The 25,632-nt window shown below is 40.9% G+C and overlaps 2 protein-coding genes across 4 annotated transcripts in view; one reads left to right on the top strand and one right to left on the bottom strand.

The window, feature by feature from the left end:
- Positions 1–25,632, top strand: part of RPIA (ribose 5-phosphate isomerase A) — a 115,924-nt gene that overhangs the window by 73,092 nt on the left and 17,200 nt on the right. The window contains exon 8 of one of the 3 annotated variants that reach the window (XM_055088871.1): positions 17,037–18,272. The exons of 1 other annotated variant lie outside the window; for it this stretch is intronic. In XM_055088871.1, coding sequence (XP_054944846.1) covers positions 17,037–17,180 — 144 coding nt within the window. In that variant the 3' untranslated portion in view covers positions 17,181–18,272. Of the gene's footprint in view, positions 1–17,036; positions 18,273–25,632 lie in introns of those variants that run through there. One more of the 3 variants, XM_055088872.1, reaches the window with a different exon arrangement.
- LOC102994593 (immunoglobulin kappa light chain-like) overlaps positions 87–25,632 on the bottom strand; it is a 53,333-nt gene continuing 27,787 nt past the window's right edge. Inside the window, exons 4-5 of the mRNA XM_024129969.3 lie at positions 3,725–3,762; positions 87–741 (exon numbers count right to left, since the gene is read on the bottom strand). Of these exons, the coding sequence (XP_023985737.1) occupies positions 419–741; positions 3,725–3,762 (361 nt within the window). The 3' untranslated portion in view covers positions 87–418. The remainder of the gene's footprint in view (positions 742–3,724; positions 3,763–25,632) is intronic.

Here is a 25,632-nt window from a genome sequence, read left to right on the forward strand (position 1 = left end):
TGCTTTGTGACCACCTAGAGGGGTGGGATAGGGAGGGTGGGAGGGAGGGAGACGCAAGAGGGAAGAGATATGTGGATATATGTATATGTAGAACTGATTCACTTTGTTGTAAAGCAGAAACTAACACACCTTTGTAAAGCAATTATACTCCAATAAACGTTAAAAAAAAGAAAAGAAAAGAAAAACTGTTGAAAAAGCTTAAATCAGGAAGGAGAAAGAAATCACAGGTGCAGAGATTCACTTTATTTATTCATTTTCCCCCCAACATTAGCATGATTAAAGCCAAAGAGGGGGAGGAGGATGAGGTGGGGAAATGGGCCGGAGGATTGCAATAGGGAAAAGGGCCTGAGGCCTGAAGAGGCGAGGGAGGGGGCTGGGACCCAGCACAGGTGATGGACGAGCCTGCAGGCTTCTAGCTCTAACAGTCATTCTTATTGAAGGTCTTGACCAGGGGGGAGGCCAGGGACTGGTGACTGACCTCGCAGGTATAGAGACTGTGGCTTTGGTACTGGGAACTAGGCAGCGTCAGGGTGCTACTGAGGCTGTATGTGCTGTCCTTGCTGTCCTGCTCAGTGAAACTCTCCTGGATGTTGCTCTCTTGGACAACTCCATCCACTTTCCAAGTGACTTCTATTTTTTTGGGGTAAAAGCCATTCACAAAGCACACGACAGAGGCCTTTCCGTTCTCTAACTGCTCTTTAGATGGGTGGAAGAGGAAGGCAGCTGGCTGGGCATCAGACCCTGAGGAAGGAAGCACAGAGAGTGGTGTTTAAGTAACAGGGAAGTTCTCCACTTGGGTGCATTGTTTGTGGGCGAGCCTGGAACTGTAAGGGACAGACATGCAGAGAGCAGCGTGCTTGTTCTGTGGCATCCAGGGAGCAACTGGATGCCACAACAGGAAGCATATTTCTCATCGCCATGATTTGGAGATTTTCCCTAGCCCCTACCCCTTAAGAAAGTTCTAAATTGTTTTGTTTGAACTCTTTGCAGCCTTTCGAAGCTCTTTGCATGCCCTTCTGACCTTACCTTTCTCTCCTCCATCTGTGTTCTCTGCCTCCTGCAGGGAACCCGGTGCTTCAGGCCAAGAAACAAAACCATTTCATTGGACCCGTCAGGGTTTAGAAGTGAGAACAGGACTTGCGCAGATCGTTTCCCCTGTGCCTCTCCTAGTTCTGTGCGGTGATATCAGGCTGCCTTTCACTTCCTGGGCTTCCTTTGGGCGTGTTGGGGTCAGACCCACCATGCAGGGTGAGCCCCAAACTCAGTCTGGGCCCGGGTCGGCGGGGGCATCGGCCCCTTCACCCTCTGTGATCAGACCAGCAACTCACCCACTCCTCGCCAAGGCCTCAAAGGGAGACCTGGGTCCTGGCCTGATGGCTGTCACCATATGGGGCAAGGTTCAGCCAGACCAGCAGGGTCAACTGTAATTTTGGCCACCTGCCCAGGAGGAACTGGCTAGCTTCACTTCTGACCATGAACAGCTGCCAGATGGCCTGCTGGCAGCCCCCTTTGTGGGCCTTCAAGCCCTCAGGTGGGAGAGCATGAGTTAAATAACAAAGCAAGAATCTTCTTTTGCTGTGAGAAGCCACAGATAAGTGAAGAGATTTTTATACAGCTATAAACCTTTATAAAGCTATAAGCCTCCATGTTAACCAAGCAGTTTAATATAAGATACTGAATTTTGAATGTTTTGATACTTTCTTCTCTTTTAACCATCATCACTATTTTTTTCAGAGAATTTTATAAAATAGCCTTACTAGCAAAATAATATGAATTCTAGAAAAAAAGGAGAGGAAATACTGTATGAAGATACTCCTATTTGGGTCAATTTTTGATAGCTTTAAACTTTCTATGTTGCATTAAGCAATTAGCATATGTGATATGGAAACTCTTGTAAGACCTCTTACTAGCTTTCTAATGGAGTTTGAAATTTATTAAAAGATGTTTAAAAGGCCCTAAATACAGTTTTAGAACAGTTTAAAATACTTACATAGTTTAAATAGTTTGAAAAGAGTTTCAAAATGGCCCTAAAATAGTCCTGTCAGGTTGTCACAAACCAAAAATAATCTTTTTCAAGTATTGCTTTTGAAATTACCTGGAGTAAACAACGATGACAATAGCAAATACCTAAACTATTTTAAAGGGTATATAATTAAAATAGCCAGATTAGAAATGTTCTAATCACAGAATGAGGGGATTGGAAAATACATTCTATTAGGTTTTTATCAATGGCATTTATATTTGGTTAGATATTTTGTACACCTGAAATATAATCCTACTGAAGCTATTAAATTTCTGAAAATTAAAAACATGTCACAAATTTATCTTATTTTTTGTCAGCAAATATATCTTAATGATATTTATTTTGAACTCAGTAAAAATTAATTGATCAAAACCTGAACGGCCATATTTTTGCTGGTGTCGATTTTGCCCTGAAAGAATTTATGTATATATACACATATATATATACATATATATGTGTATATATATATATATATATATATTTCATTTGGATTGAGCTTTTATTACTTAAATACATTTGATGAGAAGATATTTTAAAAATTACATATCACTGAAAAAAAATAGCTTTAAGTTCTTTCTAGTCTTCTACTTTATTAAGAGGATATAATAATGTGAATTTCATTTCTGGAATCGCTAATAAAAATCAGGTTTCTCCCTGTTTTCCCCATGTTAACTGATGCCCATCCCATTTCTGTTCTCATCCGTTAGCGACATTATTTGTATCACTGTGTCAGGAAAGACGGCCACAGCACAGCTGAACGGGTGATCGCGGGGTTGCGGTGGCCTTTGGCGGCATTTAGTGGCCAGGTGCGCCGTCACCAGAGCCCTGGAACCAGACCGCCAATGTCATTCAATCACAAAAAGAGACCGCCAAGAAGTCTACAGACCACCCTAGCTGTGCCACGGCCTCCTCTGCAGTGCAAAAACACCAGCAAGTAATAACAAAGAACATACTCATTAAAATATTTCCTATTTTTCTACGTGTCCGTGGACATCTAAAAAACGCAATTATTTTATTTTCCTTCACTTAAACAAATTACTTCAAAACTGAGCTTTTGGGGACAACCGTCTTTCCTCCATTATGATAAGAGGTCATTTCCAGTTTAGTCTAATGTAGAAATGTGGGTTTTTAAAAAAGAGTAATCTGTTAAGGTGTAGAATCTCTATAGAATTTCTAAATATTGACATTTTAGCACTCATTTTAGCCTCTAGAAATGACATTGCTGCTGATTGGCAAACAAGTGGCAACTTTAACACAAATAAATATGCTTTTCTAACTTCTTACTGATTTTGTAGTGCATCCTATTGATTTTTATTCTTGTAAAATAATATATCAGACAGAAGAGAGAAGACAGACTAAGAAATACATTTCTCTACTTTTCCGTGTTGTACATACAAGCAAAAATCAATACAATATTTGGCAAATTTCAATGAAAATTAATTCGCTTTAGCTCTTTTAGAGCTGCAAGGATTCCTTTTTCATCGACACTAATTTTTTTCCCCTTTGAGTCATTTCGGTGTAGATTAATCTTCTTGTCTACAAATCCAGGTTTGGAGCTGAGTTTAACTTTTGAAACTGATAATAAATCCGAAATGTTCTCATTTACCCATCTCCACAAAACTCATACTTAAGCCTCTAAAAGTCAACACTGGCATTTAGACCCAGACACATTTCAGAAGGTAGTAGAGAAAAATTACTTACGTTTAATCTCCAGACGTGTCCCTTGGCCAAAGGTGATCCTCAGCGTTAACTTGATTACTTTCCCCTCAACAAAAACCTGTTTTTGCTGCTAAAGTCATTTGACTGTCGGATACAGAGAAAATCTGGCCATTTAGATGCCGTCAACTTACTAGCTCTTTGCTCTTCCGAGACAACCTGATTTTCAGTCCCTTTCTGATCTAATTTTCAGAAGAATCCCGTTCTCTTCGAAAGTGATCTCAACTCATATCCCAAGCATGAAAAACCCCAAATTTCATGCCTCTATAAGAAAAAGGAGTAGAAAAGTGCACTTACGTTTGATTTCCACCTTGGTCCCCTGGCCGAACGTAAGCCACAGTGAGTGAGCTAACACACCCCCGTGATCAAAAACCTCCCTCTGAAGCCAATCACAGGAAAAAGGCTAATTCACAGAAAAATCCAGATTTTTCTTCCCTTTCTCTCCACAAACCCTGCTCTCCTTACAAATTCAACAACTCTTCTGTTTGTTCAGCTTAAAAACTGACTATCTTCTGGTTTTCTGCCTTTTACTTTTGGGTCACCAGGAATGGCTCATTTAACCAAAATGTCACAAATTTGCACAAATGATACAGCAGGACAAAAACCTCACAAATAACTGAGCGAAAATGTACTCACATTTAATCTCCACTGTGGTCCCTGGGCTGAAAGTGAACCACAGTGATTCCCCTTAACTTGCACTTGTACAAAACCCTACCCTGAAAAGGCAGCGAGCCCCCTTCCCCAATTCAGTTATTTTGGTTTGGAAATCTTAAAAATTAGTCATCAGTTAGCCTCCTGTAGAACAATTTCCCCTCCTCTGTACCTAATCTGGGAAAGATAAATGATAAAACAAATGATAAAACAAATGATAAATTTGTTTTATCCCTGACACCTAATTAATGAAAACATGCGAAAAGGAACAAAAAGCAAACCAATTAGACAGAAACGGCAAAGACTCAGTTGAAAAAAATACTTACGTTTGATCTCTATTTTGGTTCCTGAGCCGAAAGTATACACACAAAGTTTCCTCTTAACCTCGCTCCTGTACAAAAACTGTGTCCCTTCCTGACCATTGAGCAAAGCTCTGTTCAAAACATATGCTTTGCTCCCCAATAAATTTCTGAAACTATCACTCAGACAAGTTATTCTCACCCAATGCCTGACTCTTGTTCTTCATAGAAAACGTGCGATCAGTTCTCCAGTTTGATTACGGACTGTAGCTTTGCCCTGGAGGATCTCAGAGTCTGGTTTCAAAGAGTCAGCATACGGATCACTTCAGAGACACAGGGACCATAAGACACAGACAACCGAGAAAGGAAAGTTTAGATTTTACTCACGTTTGATCTCCAGCTTGGTTCCTCCACTGGACGTCCACCACAGTGATAGCTGTCCATTGTCTCACCGTGCAAAAAACCCTTCTCACCTAAGGGGAACAGAACCCTGGGTCACCTACTGAAGCTTAACTCCCTTCTCAAGCAGGAGTGGAGGCCCTGGGGCTTCCCTGACAGAGAAGGTTTGTCATTCTTAGGTGAGCTCTAAAATCCTAGAAGATGATTTATTTATGTCTATGGCCTGATGGTCCCATATTTTAGCAGTCTCCCACATCTGGACTGCTGCTTATTTATTTATTAATTTGTTTGTTTATTTTTTGGAAAGTAGGTTGAATATAAATTACAAAGAAAGATAAGCACATTAAAAAAAAAAACACCTGTACTTTTAAGCAATTGAAATATAGTTGATTTACAATGTTGTGCTAGATTCAGGTGTACAGCAAAGTGATTCAGCTATATACACACATACATATATTTATATATATATTCTTTTTCACATTTTTTTCCATTATACATTATTACAAAATATTGAATATAATTCCCTGGGCTATACAGTAGGACCTTGTTGTTTATCTATTTTATATATAGTAGTGTGTATCTGTTAATCCCAAACTCCTAATTTATCCCTCCCCCGCCTTTCCCCTTTGGTAACCATAAGTTTGTTTCCTACATCTGTGACTCTATTTCTGTTTTGTAAATAAGCTCATTTTAAAAAGTGCACTTCTTTATACCTTCTCGTGGGGTGGGGGGCTTTTGCAAATGATAAACCTCATTCAATGTCATTATGAAACTTTTTAGCTTCTTTCGTTAATAATATTAATAAAGAATGTTTTCCTGTTTGAACCTCTCCTTTGCCGCCATGTTGTTTCAAAAAAGACTAAATGCATATCAAACAAAGGCCCATGTCTTATTTTGAAATCTATTTTGGAATGAAGCTATAGATGGCCTGTGAAACAAAAACAAAGATCAAAAGAGTAGAAAAGCAGACTTTACTTGGTTGGTTGTCTGTTGTCACAGGATAGGTAGAGCTAGAGGGGTGCCCACCATGCCACAATGAGCTGAACCAGGTGCATGCTGTCTTTGGAGCTGCCAGGGAATCATGGTGTGCCTTGGTGTTTCCATAGTAACCGCATCAAGGTCCCTGAAGACCTCATTTTGCTGTGAGTCCAGCTTTACTTATTGCAGTCCTGTTTCCCTCTTAACCTTCCATTCCCACCTTAGCATACATTGCTCCCAGCATCTTCAAGTCCTTACTGTACTTCTGTGACCTCCAGCTTTTACAAAACTCTCCCTCTTCTTGGAGACACTTTTGCTCACCTCCATGAGCTTGTGAACAACAAATTGTCTTTCAAGACTCAACTCAAGAGAGACCTTCTGTTGGGTTATCTCCAAGCAAGTGACTCAACTTTGTAGAGTACAGAGGCAGGTCACTGGGCCTAGAACACCTAGTTGCTCTTATCTGCTGTCAGATTCTTTCTACCCTACTGGATTGTAAGCTGATTGATGTTTCATTGTCTTATATTTGGAAGGCCCAGTCCATCATCTTCACTTGGTAAATGCTCAACAAACATTTGCAGAATGAATGAAAAAAAAAGAAACCCCAAAACAAAAATACAACCCTACCACAAATAGTTGAAAATCAATAATAGATCAGAGCTGATAAATTATAATGGACCAAGGACTAATACTGACCACTGCAATAGTAAGTTTTACAAAAGAAATTGTAATAGTAATTCTGAAAATTAGGGTAGCCTTCGTTGATTTTGTCACTGAGAGCTTTGCTAGTTACCTTGAATAGCAGAATCAGCAGTGGATCTCACCAGAAGACGAAGAAAGCAAATTGGAGATAGAGAAGAGAGTGGAAATTAAGTGTAAAAAACAGTTGACTGAGGACACAGTCGACATGGATGTTAAAGAGGATAGAAAGTGATCTTCTCTGCAGAGATGCAAGCAATACCAATCAAAATAGTTGAAATTTATTGAGCATTTATGAAGTGCCAGACATCGTACATTGATCACCACATTTAATTATCCCTCCAAATTTAGGAACTAGAAACTCCTCTATCCCTTATTTTGTAGATGAGGAAACTTGAGTGCAGAGAGGTTAAGCGACTTGCTCATGGCACTGAGTGGCAGAGCTGTGCACTTAGTTGCACCAGTCTGCAGATTAGACCCTGGGAATGAAGTCACCCAATGGAAGCAATACACTTGGCAGAAAACAGTGGAGTGAGGGGAGAAAAAGGAAACTCCTTAGATTGTCCCCGGGCTGGAAATGAGTAGAAAAATAGTCTCAAATGTATATACAAGACTGCTCATTGAAATGTTGTTTAAAAGGTAAAAAAATAGAAAATAACTGACATCTTCACCATAAACTAATTATGATAGAGCTTTGCAGTAGAGCACAAAGCAGCCAATAAGAGGATGAAGTAGGTTTCTGTATAGTCACATGGAAGGTGATTGTAAAGATATAGGCTGAATGGTATGTATTGTATGATATTGTGATCCCATTTTAATTGAATATGTATGGATATGAATACAGGCTAATTACTGAAGGAAATACAGTGAACTGTGCTCAGTGGTTATCTCCTGAAATCGATTACAGAGGTGTGTTGTTGTGGAAGAAAGGGGAGCAGTGACATTTTCTACTGTCCTGTATATTGCAGGTTATTTGATTTTTAAAAATTATATGAATACATTCATTTTGTGGCTTTCAGAAACACTAAGGCTGTACCAATTTTGATAAAAAGTAAAGCCTGATACTGCCTAGTAGAATTCTCAGTATTTATGTGCAATGTATAAATATAATTTTTAAATAATATATACATATGCTTAAGTTTTCTTTGTTGTTCATATATTTTTAAATAATCTTTAGATTAAGAATACACAAAGGTAGGGGTTTTCCTGGTTCTGTGAAGGAGATGTGGCTGGAAAATATATATTCTCAAGTGAGTAAACTGGAGACATAGTGAAGCGTGCAATCAGAAAGTGAAGCGCGTTATAAAGCAGAATTTGCTACTGATAAAAGATGGTTATCATAAGAACCGTTGTGGCAAAAACCAGTTTGTTGATCATACACAGTAGGATCAATAGGAATGGTTGTTGTCATGTTTGCTATGACATCACGTGTATCACTGAGAAGTGGTTGAGATCCTTAACAGGGATGTTCATTATTTGAAGGCAAAGGATGTCTTAGAAGCATCTGTGAGCATCTACCATTCTACAGAGTGTCCAGGATGGGCCTTGATAAGATTGATTTACTGAGGAAAGGCCGTGTCAATAAACTAGTCTGAGAGGTTCTTGGATTTATGCATGAGTGATGGAAATAGAAAATTTGAGGGAGAATTCCAACAAACTCATCACTGAAGCTGCTTTCCATGTGGCCCTCAACAAAGTTATATTCTTAGAATAAATTCTAAACTGCTTGTGGGGATAGAGAGAGAGAGAGAGAGAGGGAGAGGCTAAGTGCACGTTTATAAGTCATCCTGAAAACTCTTGATAGGCTATCTTATCAATGTTCCTCAGGTCTAATATTTCAAGAAACACCATTTTTGGTTTTTATTTGACATGATTAACCAGCCTATTTGAGAGGTCTGCCTCCCACCAGTACCACAGAGTAAATCACCCAGCGTTTTAGAGACACAATGACACAATTTTGCTCTTCACAAAGTTTGAAGGATGGGGACTTCCCTACCTGGCTCCTGAATATTTGCGTCTGATAATCCATCCTGAAGTTTGTGGTTCAAAGGTTTTCTTCAGCTCACGGTAGAGTCCCAGGCAGGTGATTCTTTTGACTTCAGTTTGATCCCTCCCTCCTTAGGATCATATTGTCTGTCATTTGTACTTGACTTAAGCTGATATTCCAGAAGGGTAGGAGGAAATTCTGGAGTCCACATTCAGTGGTGCTCAGAATCGGATCAACTGCCGGTCTTCGGGGTAGAGTGCTACAAATGGACATCTGCCCTGCGTCTCCAAGGCGGCAAGGATGGCTCCATTAGCCTGGAAGGAGGGAGACAGAGGAGGTCACTTGAAAACTCGCTGCTGCTTTGCTGCTTTGGAGTTGTGTCTCCTTCCATTCATCTCTGAAGAGAGACATGCTGAGAGAAGCAAAGTCCTTTGCCCAACCATGTGCAAATGCGTGTGCCGTAGACGTGACCCAAGGTTTTGGTCGCACTCTGGAATATGTAGACACTCATCTTGTTTCCACGAGGACATTAAGGCTGCAGGTGTTTCTTGACATTCTAGAGTGAAAGAGACAACGGCAGCAACGTACCAGGGCTTATGGACCCTTGGAGATTTACATATTGAGGCTTGTGGTTTCCAGCGGGTTTCCACTAGTGATGAGCCCTTTGAGCTCGGCCCTGGTGTTCCCTGGCTCCCTGTCTGTCTGCTTGGCATGCAGCCCTGCGTCTCCTCTCACCCTACTCAGAGAAACCCATCGCGGACGAGCTCCGCAGACAGCTGTGGAGTACGTGAATTCAGGTTTGGTTCTTCACACTTTTTGCCTTTGTTGTCAAAACCCTCAGGTCCTTTATGGACACTCTACTCTGCTTTGTGCTGGCTCAGGGACCCTCACTGAGTGCACCTCCCACCCCTCTGACTACGGCCCCCCCCAGTCTTGCTCATTTGACTGAGGACCTGGGCTCTGCATCTTTCCTGCCCACTCTGCTACATTGCCTCATTCCCTCAATATGTATATCCTGATCCCATTTCAAAAGGATTTCAATCTCTCTCTGCTTTCTAGTTCCACCAGCTCTTCTGTGCAGCTCCACGGGTCGGTTAAGGTGGTTACCACTCAACCTAGTATTTTGCTGCTGTTGACTCTGCCCTGTTCTTCTTGTCCTTGTAGGTTTGTTTATTATTATTATTTTGGCTGCACCGTGAAGCTTGTGGGATTTTAGTTCCCTGACCAGGGATTGAACCCGGACCCTTGGCAATGAGAGTGCAGAGTCCTAACCACTGGACCGCCAGGGAATTCCTTGTGGGTTTATTTCTTTAAAATAATTTCTTAAAAATTTTTTTTTGTATTTTAGGTTTTTAAAATTTTATTGTTGTTGTTTTTTTAAAGAATTTATTTATTTATTTTTTCACTTACTTTTTTGCTGAGTTGGGTCTTTGTTGCTGTGCACAGGCTTTCTTTAGCCGCGGCGAGCCGGGGCTGCTCTTTGTTGCAGTGCGCCGGCTTCTCATTGCGGTGGCTTCTCTTGTTGCGGAGCATGGGCTCTAGGTGCACGGGCTTCAGTAGTTGTAGCTCACAGGCTCTAGAGAGCAGGCTCAGTAGTTGTGGCGCGCAGGCTTAGTTGCTCCGCGGCATGTGGGATCTTCCCAGACCAAGGCTCAAACCCGTGTCCCCTGCATTGGCAGGCGGATTCTTAACCACTGTGCCACCAGAGAAGCCCCTTAATTTTGTTTTTAAACAAGGGGGTATTGTGATTGAATGTGTGAGTTTAATTCATCATCTTAAACTGTATCTTTCTTAAATTGGCTCCTTTGGGTTCTAAGTGGGGTTAAACTAGGCTGGTTCCTGGCTCTTCTCCCGATACTAATCAGCATCACATTTAAGGGCTATTAGTCCGGTGCTGGGGAAAGAAGCACAGATCACTCCCTTCCCCTTAACGCACCCTCCACCCCAGAGAGAGAGAGAGAGAGGGAGAGGCTAAGTGCACGTTTATAAGTCATCCTGAAAACTCTTGATAGGCTATCTTATCAATGTTCCTCAGGTCTAATATTTCAAGAAACACCATTTTTGGTTTTTATTTGACATGATTAACCAGCCTATTTGAGAGGTCTGCCTCCCACCAGTACCACAGAGTAAATCACCCAGCGTTTTAGAGACACAATGACACAATTTTGCTCTTCACAAAGTTTGAAGGATGGGGACTTCCCTACCTGGCTCCTGAATATTTGCGTCTGATAATCCATCCTGAAGTTTGTGGTTCAAAGGTTTTCTTCAGCTCACGGTAGAGTCCCAGGCAGGTGATTCTTTTGACTTCAGTTTGATCCCTCCCTCCTTAGGATCATATTGTCTGTCATTTGTACTTGACTTAAGCTGATATTCCAAAAGGGTAGGAGGAAATTCTGGAGTCCACATTCGGTGGTGCTCAGAATCGGATCAACTGCCGGTCTTCGGGCTAGAGTGCTACAAATGGACATCTGCCCTGCGTCTCCAAGGCGGCAAGGATGGCTCCATTAGCCTGGAAGGAGGGAGACAGAGGAGGTCACTTGAAAACTCGCTGCTGCTTTGCTGCTTTGGAGCTGTGTCTCCTTCCATTCATCTCTGAAGAGAGACATGCTGAGAGAAGCAAAGTCCTTTGCCCAACCATGTGCAAATGCGTGTGCCGTAAACGTGACCCAAGATTTTGGTCCCACTCTGGAATATGTAGACGCTCATCTTGTTTCCACGAGGACATTAAGGCTGCAGGTGTTTCTTGACATTCTAGAGTGAAAGAGACAACGGCAGCAACGTACCAGGGCTTATGGACCCTTGGAGATTTACATATTGAGGCTTGTGGTTTCCAGCGGGTTTCCACTAGTGATGAGCCCTTTGAGCTCGGCCCTGGTGTTCCCTGGCTCCCTGTCTGTCTGCTTGGCATGCAGCCCTGCGTCTCCTCTCACCCTACTCAGAGAAACCCATCGCGGACGAGCTCCGCAGACAGCTGTGGAGTACGTGAATTCAGGTTTGGTTCTTCACACTTTTTGCCTTTGTTGTCAAAACCCTCAGGTCCTTTATGGACACTCTACTCTGCTTTGTGCTGGCTCAGGGACCCTCACTGAGTGCACCTCCCACCCCTCTGACTACGGCCCCCCCCAGTCTTGCTCATTTGACTGAGGACCTGGGCTCTGCATCTTTCCTGCCCACTCTGCTACATTGCCTCATTCCCTCAATATGTATATCCTGATCCCATTTCAAAAGGATTTCAATCTCTCTCTGCTTTCTAGTTCCACCAGCTCTTCTGTGCAGCTCCACGGGTCGGTTAAGGTGGTTACCACTCAACCTAGTATTTTGCTGCTGTTGACTCTGCCCTGTTCTTCTTGTCCTTGTAGGTTTGTTTATTATTATTATTTTGGCTGCACCGTGAAGCTTGTGGGATTTTAGTTCCCTGACCAGGGATTGAACCCGGACCCTTGGCAATGAGAGTGCAGAGTCCTAACCACTGGACCGCCAGGGAATTCCTTGTGGGTTTATTTCTTTAAAATAATTTCTTAAAAATTTTTTTTTGTATTTTAGGTTTTTAAAATTTTATTGTTGTTGTTTTTTTAAAGAATTTATTTATTTATTTTTTCACTTACTTTTTTGCTGAGTTGGGTCTTTGTTGCTGTGCACAGGCTTTCTTTAGCCGCGGCGAGCCGGGGCTGCTCTTTGTTGCAGCTCTTTGTTGCAGTGCGCCGGCTTCTCATTGCGGTGGCTTCTCTTGTTGCGGAGCATGGGCTCTAGGTGCACGGAAATAATTTCTTAAAAATTTTTTTTTGTATTTTAGGTTTTTAAAATTTTATTGTTGTTGTTTTTTTAAAGAATTTATTTATTTATTTTTTCACTTACTTTTTTGCTGCGTTGGGTCTTTGTTGCTGTGCACAGGCTTTCTTTAGCCGCGGCGAGCCGGGGCTGCTCTTCGTTGCAGTGCGCCGGCTTCTCATTGCGGTGGCTTCTCTTGTTGCGGAGCATGGGCTCTAGGTGCACGGGCTTCAGTAGTTGTAGCTCACAGGCTCTAGAGAGCAGGCTCAGTAGTTGTGGCGCGCAGGCTTAGTTGCTCCGCGGCATGTGGGATCTTCCCAGACCAAGGCTCAAACCCGTGTCCCCTGCATTGGCAGGCGGATTCTTAACCACTGTGCCACCAGAGAAGCCCCTTAATTTTGTTTTTAAACAAGGGGGTATTGTGATTGAATGTGTGAGTTTAATTCATCATCTTAAACTGTATCTTTCTTAAATTGGCTCCTTTGGGTTCTAAGTGGGGTTAAACTAGGCTGGTTCCTGGCTCTTCTCCCGATACTAATCAGCATCACATTTAAGGGCTATTAGTCCGGTGCTGGGGAAAGAAGCACAGATCACTCCCTTCCCCTTAACGCACCCTCCACCCCAAAGTGCCCTGATCATCCTGGCTGAGACTAGAGCTCCGAACCTAAGAGGGAGGGATGGGAAGAGGGCAGGGTGGCAAGAAAACAAACAACAAAGAAACAAAAAGAAAAATCAAGAAACCCAACAATGAAGCAAGGAATAACGTGGACTTTTACGTTGAATATGATGGACCTGTCCACCACTCTCAAATTCCCTTTGCAATGACAGAAAAAATATAAAAATGAGAATAAATGTATTCCATGATTGGAGCATCACAAAGGATCCTGTTAGGAGAAAAAAAAATTGGGGGAAAACTGCACAGACTTAAATTACATGATTGAAATGATGGAGCAACTAGAATCTAGACTCTTCCATTCCATCACAAAAATAGGCAGGGGCCCTTGAAGCAGCCACGACTAGTTTTCCCCACAAAGCCCCCCAAAAAACACATGCATCTCAGAGTTAAAAGACATTGGGGCTGGAAGTGGGATGGGGGCTGGTGGAAGGTGGAGTAACACCCAGGATGCCTGACACTTGCCCTTCAGGCTATGTGACTAGTGATGGAAATAAAAAGGGGTCAAGTGACAGGCATTCAACAGCAATGGGATAAAAGTCTTCCAAAGCACTAGAAGAAGAAAAACAATTAATAAACCAAAGTAGCAAAATTCAGGACAAGGAAATAAAAAATCAAGAGAAAAATATGATAAACAGAAATATAAAATAAGATGGGCAGGCCAAGTCCAAATAGAACAAACTATAATAAAAGTTAAGTTATCCAAAGCTTGAAGATAAGGCAAAGTGATGACTACTGAGAAAAATTCTCTCCTTGACCAAACTCTACTGAGGCTCCTCTGAACTCTCTTCTCAAGCAGGCCCTGAATTTTGGGCTTCTGTGTTTATCACTGCATTGTCCAGTTTTAGCAAGAATTCTGCTAAGTCAGTTTAACCAGAATTCCCCATCCTGCATCCTCCTTGGTATCTAATTGAGTTCCTTATATTCCATCATCTCCCAGGTAATATCTGAGGACCCTGGCCTGCCTTCAGTAAGGCTCCCATCAGGTTGGTTCAGCCAGAATCAGAATTACCCCTGATGTTTCCTCTTAGAAATTTTCTATCCACTGACCCCTACCCTGCTCCTTGGCTATAAATTCCCACTAGTCCTTGTATTTGAAGCCCAATCTCTCTCCCCTTCTGTATAACCCCATTGCTGCATGGTGGTCCCTGCACTTATGATGGTAATGGAATAGGGTCTGCCTTACCATTTTTTTTTTTTTGGCTCTGCTGCGTGGCTTGTGGGACCCTTGACCAGGGGTTGAACCTGGGCACTCGGCGGTGAAAGAGAGCAGTCCCAACCACTGGACTGCCAGGGAATTCCCAAGCTTTACCATTCTTTAATAACTGTCATACATTATTTTTCTTCAACACTATGTGTCCTTTCAAGGTCCTTTGATTTGCTAGAGAAATCAAGTTTGTTTGACTTGTATTTATTACTGATTAAAGAGTAGATTCCAAAAAGTTAGATATTAGCCTAGAAAAAAATGATATCATGAAAATGACAAATGATTTTTGTCTGGCAAGACCACTCCAAGGCTTATGGTTTTATTGCTCTGTAGGACATTAACCAGTTTTGAATCTTGTTTAGCTATCTTATTCTAGCCTTGATAGGGGTGTGTGTGTATGTGTGTGTGTGTGTGTGTGTGTGTGTGTATCTATGACCTCCTTTCACCATCTTTATCATCTGGTTCTGTCATCAATAAATTAAATGAATCTTTGGCACATGCTCACAATATATATGCATGAGAACTTTAATTTTTTGGGAAAAATTTGTACCTTGACAATATAAATGAGAAAAACTCTACAACTGAAAGACCAAGAACAGTGAATGAAACACACAAATCTGGCCATATGTTGTTGAAAAGAGATGTATTTAAAACTAATACATAAAATGTTTGGAAAAACTAATGCAATGGATGAGGATTGTCAGGCAACTGCTAACTGAAGGAAGGACAATATGTAATATTGGAGAAATAGAAATAGAGGAAAGAGCACTTCCAGGGACAAAATCAAATATAATAAATGATATAAGACTGAAGAGCTGAGACTGTGGGAAATACATTTATATCAGATTGTTCTGTTTTTGTGAATATCATTTGGAAAGCATGATAGCAAGGCATTGGGTATTGAGACTGCCAATTTTCCCAAGGACAGGAAATGGGTGGGCTTGGGGCCCAAGGAGGGGTGTGTCCCTTGGGGCTCAGGGACCATTAGGGGCTGAGAGAGAGGCTGGTGGTGGCAGTGGTGGTGAGGAAGGTGGGGAGGGTCAAAACTCACTTGAAGTCATGGCAGTGCCTCCAAGTCTCTAACTTACATTCACGCTCATCCTCAGATGTTGTTATGTCAGGAACAGCCTGCTCAGGTCGAGTGATTAGATAGAATGAAATGCTTTCAGTCTCTGGGTCCTTTTCCTCAAGATTCAGCAAGCGGGGAGGGTTGTTTAGCCTAGCTTGGGTCAAGGGCTACCCCTTGGCTAAGGAAAGGGTTGGTCCCATGACATCCTCAGCTGACTCCACCTAATCAGAAAGAAGTAATTCCTCAAAAGGGGAGGTTAGTTTGCTCTTAGGAAGTGCAAGGATGCAGTTAGGAAATAGAATGTCCATTGCTCTCTGTTCTTCTGTGTATTTTGAATCCTAAGCTGGTGAATTAGGATATTTTGACTATAGATAAAAGATACAATTCACCAAGAAGACTTAATAGTGATGGACTTTTATACTGAGTCAAAATGCATCAAAATACGTTAAAAATTTTTATTAGAGACACAATAAGAACTTGAGAAAATGACAATTACAGCAGAAGACTTTCTCTTTTTTTTTCTGCCTACTGGGAATAATAGGTATATTTATTAAACTATTACTGGCAGTCAGTATTGTGCTAAGTGCTTTATGTATATCACTGTTTTTGATTGTGAGATTAATTCTGTTAGATAGTTGCTTTCTTCATGTAAGAGATGAGGAAACTGATGCAGGATGATCTTAAGTAATTTGTCCAAGGTTACATTTAATAAGTAGCAGAGAAGAAGACTTTCTATATAGACAAAGAAATTGGGACCAACACAGTGAAACCTGGAATCTCTCTTCCTTCTTCATTCCTTCCCAGGCCCATCATCCTATCCTGTGTGGAATAACAGAACTGACAATAGTGTGAAATAATCTTGCTGGCATCAACATGTTAAAGATTATTTGCCTCTTTCCCAAGTGTGTTTATGTAATAAGGGACATTTCCAAAAGTAGCTGAGAATATTTCTGTCTAAGTTCCCTGGTTGAGAAGCACAAGCTTCAAATAGATTCTTTCTAATCCACATACTGACCCCCATTAGAAAAAGAAAAAGATATATATGTCTCAATTCATTTTAATATATATGTGTATATATATAATACACACACACACACACACACACACACATATATATCAGTAGATACTTGGGTATATCACATTGAAAACATAATCTTTTCAAATGCCGATGGAATATTTATAACATTTAGCTGTGTACTGGGCCAAAAAGAGAATGAAACATTTATACATTGTCCCGAAGTAGAAATCATTTTGGTCACATTGTCTTTACCACAATGCAATAAACCTAGAACTTAGCCATAAACTAGCCAACTAACAGATTACTGACTTGGAAATTTAAAAATTACTACTCTAAAAATCTTAAAAAGGAAATATATCAAATTACAGAGCAACGAATTATTGAAATGTCAACAACAGTGAGAATACTGCATATTAAAACGCAATATTTTATTTATTAAATATTAAGTATTTATTAAGTACTCTTAGTATTTAATACTGCATATTAAAATTCATGGGATGGAATCAAAGTGGGTCTCAAATGAAAATGTGTTTTCTTTACTGATTAAAGAGCCAAGAGGACTTCCCTGGTGGCACAGTGGTTAAGAATCTGCCTGCCAATGCAGGGGTCACGGGTTTGATCCCTGGTCCGGGAAGCATGCCAGAGCAACTAACACGCCACGGAGCAACTAAACCCGTTCACCACAACTTCTGAGCCTGCGCTCCAGAGCCCGCGAGCCACAACTACTGAGCCCACACGCCACAACTACTGAAGCCCGCGTGCCTAGAGCCTGTGATCCATGAGAGAAGCCACTGCAACGAGAAGCCACCGCAATGAGAAGCACGCGCACCGCAACGAAGAGTAGCCCCAGCTTGCCGCAACTAGAGAAAGCCCGTGCACAGCAACAAGAACCCAACGCAGCCAAAAATAAAATAAATAAATTTATTAAAGAAAAAGAGCCAAGAGATCAAACATAATAAACTAAGCATTAAACTCAAGAAGCTAGCCACAGAACAAGATGAACCAAAAGAAGGTAGGACATAATTAGTAAAAATAAAACCAGAAGCTCATAAAAAACAAAGCTATTTTGGTGAATAAAACCAAGAGATATTTATTTGAAAATGAGCAATAAAATAGACAAATTTCTAGACAGTGTGACCAAGGAAAAAGAGAAAAACACATATAGACATTGAGAATGAGAGATTATAGCATACGAAAAAGCTTTTAAGAATTAAAGCACATGCTGCCTGGATTTCCCCCAATCTCCCAGCCTTCTGGGGCCATCCTCACTATTATTTTTTTCCATTTCCTTTTTTGGTAGTGATTTGGGGGTAACCTCACTATTGAGATATAATTTATATGCCATACAATCCACCCATTTAAAGTACACAGCTCAGTGTTTTTTAGTATATTCACCATATCACACTACAAATGCAACTATCATCATAATTTGGGAATATTTTCATCACCTTGAAAAAGAAACCCCGTTCTCCTTCTCTATCACCTCTTAGTATTCTCATCCTTCCCACTGCTGGCAACTGCTAATCTACTTCCGGTTTCTCTATATTTTCTCATTCTGAACGTTCCATAAAAGTAGAATCATAATATGTGGTCTTTTGTGTTTGGCTTCCTTCACTTAGCCTAATGTTTTCAAGGTTCATCTCTGCTGTAGCATGAATAATATCCCACTGCATGGATATACCACATTTTGTTTATTCATTAATCAGTTAATTCACCCTTTTTTGTTATTCAAATAAAACTGCCAGGGCCTCCCTGTGACATGTTGGTGAAGGCTGCACCTTTTCAAGGATTCTCAGAAGCTTCTCAAACGTGTGGTCCCTTCCTGTTTCAGATTCTTATTGCAACGGGATTATTGATCTCCCTGACTGCTGTCATGATTCCTGTACCATTGCCTTCTCTCTGCCCCTCCTCACCTCATGCTTGACTCGTCCTTTTACTTCATTTTCCAGAAACCCACTTGTCCAGGGTTTCTAGGTTAGGCAGGGTTGGTTTGATAGAATGTTTATTCTTCTCATTTTCTACCCATATTCAGATTAAAGCCTCCATAGGCCATTGCCTTCTTAAAATTTTATTTTTGTTTTTAAATTTTTAACATTTTCTTCCAGTTTTATTGAGATATAATTGGTGTACAGCACTGTGTAAGTTTAAGGCATACAGCGTCATGATTTGACTTACATACGTGATGGAATGATGATCACAATAAGTTTAGTGAACATCCATCATCTCATACAGAGACAATATTAAAGAAGTAGAAAGCACATCCTTTTTCTTGCGATGAGAATTTAGGGTTTACTCTCTTAACAGCTTTCATATGTAACACACAGCAGTGTTAATTATTTTTATCAGGTTGTACGTTACATCCCTAGTACTTATTTATCTTATAACTGGAAGTTTGTACCTTTTGACCACCTTCATCCAATTTCCCCTCCCCCCCAGATAGGCTTTTGCTTTTTGAACATCTAAATGAAGGGCACAATTCCTTATCTCCCAAAATAAATGGAATAATTTGCCCAAGAAGAGATAGACACTAATTTTAGAAGAAATTGAGGAGTTTGTCAAAGACCTACCTCCTCCAAAAGAACCTAATACAAGACAGTTTTTCTTTTCTTTTTAAATTTAATTTTATTTATTTATTTTTGGCTGTGTTGGGTCGTTGCTGGCTTTCTCTAGTTGTGGCGAGTGGGGGCTACTCATTGTTGCGGTGCGCGGGCTTCTCACTGCGGTGGCTTTTCTTTGTTGTGGAGCACGGGCTCTAGGCACGCGGGCTTCAGTAGTTGTGGCACGAGGGCTCAGTAGTTGTGGCTCACGGGCTTAGTTGCTCCGCAGCATGTGGGATCTTCCCGGACTAGGGCCCGAACCCGTGTCCCCTGCATTGGCAGGCGGCCTCTCAACCACTGTGCCACGAGGGAAGTCCCCAAGACAGTTTTCAAGCAGTTTCTTTATAAGCTTTTTTTTTTTTGAAACTGATAATTCTTATGTCAAGGAGATACACAGATATGGAATACTTTTCAATTTATTCTCTGAGTTGGCATGACTGTGATACTGCAAGTGGACTGGAGCAGTCCTCAAATGAAACCTAGGACCCTTACAGATTAGAAAGGCTCATCTCTATTCCTTGAACCCCAAATTTCATGGCCCTTTAAAGTGAAGTGAGGAGAAAGGGTAAATATTTAGTCAATCTTGTAATTGGCATGGCTGGGAATTTGGAATAAGTACTAGACAAGGGGTAGCTGCCGAAATTAATAACAGAAACCAGGAGGAGTCCACCCAAAAGTAAGGCACATACACCGGGACACATCAACCTAGGGAAAAACCAGGATCGCAAAAATAACCACGCACAACGTGTCACTGACACTTGTCTCTGCCCAGGATATCATATCTTCCACTTCCCTGAAAAAGAATATTCTTCACATCCCTCATTATTTCTTGCATCGCACAGGCATCTCATGAGGGATCACACTCACCGCCGCACTCTCCGTGATTAACAAGTGTCTGGCATACACTTGGTGTCCAATACATGTTTACCCAAATGAATGAGTGAAATGAACAAGGATTGTCCAGCAGTCACATGGTACTTGCTGTTTTCTCCTCTCTTGCTCTGGCGCGCCCTCTGGTGATCACTTTCGGTAATTTCTGAAGCCCTGAACTGCTTCTGAAGGTGGTGCCTTATCTGGGACTGTCTGGGCTGCAGCTGAGCCTGGGACCGTGTTAGACTGAATAGTATATAGACTTGGTGTGATCTCGGAGGATCTTTGTAGATTTGCGGACTGTTTGAACTGGAAGAGACAAACCATGTCTAGCTCTATTCATTACAAACAAGAGAAAATTGGGTCCCTAAGAGAGGAAGTGATTCACTCCAGGCCACAGAGGTGGGGAAGAGCTGGGCTGCAGGAAGAACCCGGTGCCTTGCCTCCCAATTAAAGTACTTCCATTACATTTCCTGAGGCACTTGGCAAAACCTTCGTAAACCAGGAAAATTGTTTGCACAGTTGCCGTCTGTTTCCCTTAAGTCAGAGGAGACATTTTAATGCATTTTCTGAAATCCAGTGACAGAATGAAAAATGAGTCTGTGCAGCATGAAAATACGTTTCTTTCTTCAGCGTGACAGCTGCTCCGGAACTCAGTCAGGATACAAACCTCATATTTAATATAGAAAAGAGCCTTAACTATTGACTTTTATAACTGAGGAAACAAAGGCCCCCTTAATGATACTGAGGTTGTAGGAGCACAGTCAGGGTCTAAACCTTTGCCTTCTGAGAACCAGTTTGTGATTTCCACTAAATGCTGCCAGTTGGAATAATCTTCAGCCTGATAAGTGTATTAACTAAGAGCAATGATAGCTACTCTAATAGATATGATCCAAAGCTTGGTGACTTAATGCACTGGAAACTTGTTTTTCACTTGTGTGAAGTTCTAATTGGCTGTGGAGGGTAAGGTTTCTGTCCCATGCTGTCTCTGAGGGACACAGGCTGACAAAGGCCATCTTCAGCTTAAAGCTCCTGTAATGAGTTGCAAGACTACTGATTATGAAAGGAAAATTGACCTCACAGTCACAGCCACTGAATCGGGCTGGAGTTCCAGACTAGAATGGAGGCTTTGTGGATGACGAGCTTTACACATAATGAAGTTCTCCATTGCTGCCTAAGAGATTTTGGCTATTTAAGGAGAGGGTAAAACCCGAGTGACCCAAACGCTCCAGGTAGGTAGGCAATCACTTTGGTAAAGTGGTATTTATCATACTTCCCACATCCTGCCTTACATCATGGAATTTTATAATCATATTTGAACAGCTTGAAATACTTCTGTATTCGCCATCGTGCCTCTATACTGAGTACTCAGTGATTGCTTTTCAAACTGAATTTGATAAATATGTGTATTTGGGACTATGTCACATTGACTTGGATATATGATTAGAAAAATTAGAATTTTTATGGATAAATCAACAAGTATCTCCTCCCTCCCTCCCTCCCTTCCTTCCTTCCTTTTTTCTCCACACTAGTATTGCTGGGGTCCACTGTTGTGCAGACAGCAGTAACAGAACATCATGAGGACGTGAGGTATGACAAAAGATGTACAGATCCTTGAAGAACATGGAGAATCACATATCTTATCAAATATTCTCTAGATGGGTGCAGGGTCTCTCCTGCCCAGTGCCATGCAGGCTTCATCCCAAGGGCTGCCACATCCTATTTATACCTCCCAGAGCAGTAGGGCAGTGACTGAGGTGAGGAGAGAGATTGTAGCACTTAGATTTACATGGAATAATTAAACAGAAAGGAGTTGACAAATACAGAAAATTCTTTCTTCTGGACAGGTCTTTACTATTATAGCCTTAGAAAAATTACTGCTGATTATTTTGTCTTTTTGTGAGATTGACTCCTTCTCATAGTCTTGGCAAAGTGATCTACTGATTCAATACAATTCCTATCAAAATTTCAATGGCATTTTCCACAGAAATATAAAAAACAATCCTAAAACTTGTATGGAAACACAAAGACCCCCAAACAGCCAAAGGAATCTTGAGAAAGAAAAATAAAACTGGAGGCATCATACCTCCTGACTTCAAACTATAATACAAAGCTTTAGTAGTCAGACAGTATGGTATTGGCATAAAAAGACAACAAAACAAAACAAAACATAAACAAACTATATGGAGCTAGAATGGGATTGTTTTATAGAGTCCCTACATTTTAACTGGTTCACATCCTCAACTTGAAACCTGGGAAATTTAAACGACTGGACACCCTGTTTTTTTTTTTGTTTTTTTTTTTGCGCTGTACGCGGGCCTCTCACCGTTGTGGCCTCTCCCTTTGCCGAGCACAGGCTCCGGAGGCGGTAGGCTCAGCGGCCACGGCTCACGGGCCCAGCCGCTCCGCGGCACGTGGGATCTTCCCGGACCGGGGCGCGAACCCGCGTCCCCCGCATCGGCAGGCGGACGCGCAACCACTGCGCCACCAGGGAAGCCCCACCCTGTTATTTTTAAGGCATTCAGCAACAACATTTAATTATTAAAACACTTCATGTTCTTAACAAACAATATCTAATTGTTAAGGAACTGATGATTCAGTTCCTAGAGCAGGAATCCTGTCATGGGTGGATGGGCAAGGGTGCCACCCTCTCTACTTTACCCTCCAGTGACCTGGCAGCTGAACTGCTAAGTCACCTTTTGCAGCGAATGGGTTTTGCTTTCTTGTCAAGAACAAGAGAGGTGCTTAGTAAATATAAGGTGTCTTCAGCTTTTACTATATGAGTAGTTATGCATATACATTTATTAAAAACCCTGGATATTCAGTTGTCTTCACTATTGAACTGTGGATGTATATTTGGACCATTGAATATTCCACCTAAAGCTGATACTGGTTCCTTGTTTTATTGTTGCTGCTATTTTTTGTTTTTGAGAGTTTAAAAAATATACAAGGTGACTTCCACTTCCCAAAAGAAAGAAGTACTTTTCCTTATTCCTCCCACTAAGTGCAGCTAAAAACCCCAGGCATCTTGTTAAAAAAAAAATTACCCTGAAAGGTGATGTTATGGGGTGGATTGTGTACCTCCCAAGAGATACATTGAAGTCCTAACACCCAGTACCTTAGAATGTGACTTAATTTGGAAATAAGGTTGTTGCAGATATAATTAATTCAATTAAGATAAGGTTATACTGGAAAAGGGTTGGCCCCTAATCCAATATAACTGGTGTTCTTATAAAAAGAAGAAAATACACAGAAACCCAGATGGGAGAATGCCATGTGATGACAGGCAGAAATGGAAGTGATGCAGCTGCAAATCACAGAATGCTAAAGATTGACAGCTACTGCCAGGAGCTAGGAAGAGGTAAGGGAAGATTGTCCCTGACAGGTTTCAGAGGGAGCAATGGCCCTGCCCACACCTTATTTGGAGCTTCTATCCTCCAGAATTGTGAGAGAATAAGTATCTGTTATAAAAGTCACCCAGTTTGTGGCTTAAAAAGCCACCCAGTTTTTGGTACTTTGTTATGGCGACCCTAGGAAATTAACACAGGTAGAGAGAGTAAGGCAGACCATGTAGGGGTCTTGGGACCTGGAAAATGACAGAAAACTGCCTAGGTTTTCTTTTTGCCTCATATATCACAGAGCAGGTGTTGGAGGAACTAGCAACTTGGGAACACAAATGGGCTTAGACAAAAAAGAGCCCTAACAAATGCTGGCTCTTTCTTGCCAAAGGATTAGGAAAGGAGCAGCCTAGAAATACAGAAAACTTTTAGACAATAACCACAGAGACAGCCAAATGTCACAGAAAAGACAGTGGCCCCACCTCCACCCACACCAGGAAAGTCCAAGTGGTTCTGCCTGGAACACTGGAAAAGTCATCTTGTAATAAGTAGGGTGAAGGTCACAAACTAGGGTGAGGGAGCAGGAAGGAAAGGAACCTGTTCCATCCCTGAGCCCCTGCCCCAGGTTCTGTGAGAAAAGAACACTCCCTCATGTTATCAAGATTCCCTGGTTAGATTCCAACTGTGTGCAGCCAAGTGAAATTCTAACAGATACAGCTTTCTAATATTTTCTCTTAGAGTTTTACATCGAGGACTATAAATGAGTTTGGGTTCTTTCTTCATGTTCAGTCTTTAATTTTGGTTTCAAGATTATCCTAGCCTCATGACATGATTTATAGTTCTAAATACTGGTTGCTTACTCTCTTTTACTATTCCCTGGACAATTTTCAAAAAATACAGGGATTTTATTTTTTGAGGTTTTGGTAAAACTTAACCCTACAGTTATCTGGACCTGGACATTGCCCGAAGCAAAATTTCTGTAACAACATATTTAGAGAGAATCAACGAATTTGAATAGAAACTGGTTATTAGATATGTTAGGGAATTACTCTTAATTCTGTATTATAGTGGCATGGTGGCTGCTTGGGAAAAGGTCCTCATCAGTGAGCAGTGTACTGAAATTCTTAATGGATTCGCTTCAAAATACTCCAGTGTATGTGTGTTTTATATATCTTTGTATAAGGTTGACCATTTCTGTAAACATTAAAAATGAAAATAAGTAAAAAGAAACAGTGTCACATTGCTGACTGTGTCTCGCCTCACGCTGAAGTCAGGGTACAGTTATGAAGTTCTGTCAGTAGATGGAAGTGCTGTATAAGCCAGCAAGACTGCAAATGGCTACCTCGTCTTCCCTGGATCCCTGAGGTTGCAAGGTAACAAAAGCAGTATTACAAGCCACGTCAGATTTTATTGTTTTTAGTCAAAAAGTCATGGTAAGATTTGCAGAGAAAAAAAAGCAGGTACAGAGCAATCTTAAATTATTTTAAAAACCATACGAGATTTATGAATGTTTTATGGAGAATTTAGGTAGAAAAGTAAAATAAAACAAAACCCCTATACACCGGTAAGCTTACTACCCCTATATAAACGTTTTGGTCTCTTTCTGTGTCTCTCTCTCTCTTCATTTCTCTCTACCTCTGTCTCTCTTATCTCCCTATCTGTAGTTTAACACATATATGTAATTTTAATTTAACATATGTATTATATACATATTTGCATACTTTTGACTATGATTTTGAGCTTTGCTTTTAAAAATTGTATAATAATGACCACCACTTTTAGTTCAGTCTATAGAAAGAGCTGCATATTTTAAGAGATTTTCTGACTGTAATATAGGCTATATTTCATAGATCATGAAATATTTGGTCAACTAATACCATTGTATTTCAACTTAACTTAGGTTATATAAGATAGCTCTAAGGAGTGGCTGTGCAATATGATGTATAGAAATAATATAGACCCTGTCACTAGGCTAACCTGGGTTAGAATACTTTCTTGTGTAATTGTGGACAAATTATTCTTTTTGAACCCCAGTTTTGTTATCAGAAAAATGATCCTGTAATATGAGAATCCTTATACAGTAATGAAGTCTAAAATTAGGCAAACAATGTAAAAGAGCTAGTTTCCATTCTTAGGATTTTCTCTTTGATTTTATCATTAACCCACTGTTTGTTTGTTTTTAACATCTTTATTGGAGTATAATTGCTTTACAATGGTGTGTTAGTTTCTGCTTTATAACAAAGTGAATCCATTATACATATAAATATGTTCCCATATCTCTTCCCTCTTGCATCTCCCTCCCTCCCCCCCCCCCTCTCCCCCCCCCCTTGGTGGTTACAA

This window comes from Physeter macrocephalus, chromosome 12, assembly GCF_002837175.3.
Source record: "Physeter macrocephalus isolate SW-GA chromosome 12, ASM283717v5, whole genome shotgun sequence".
Lineage (NCBI taxonomy): Eukaryota > Metazoa > Chordata > Mammalia > Artiodactyla > Physeteridae > Physeter > Physeter macrocephalus.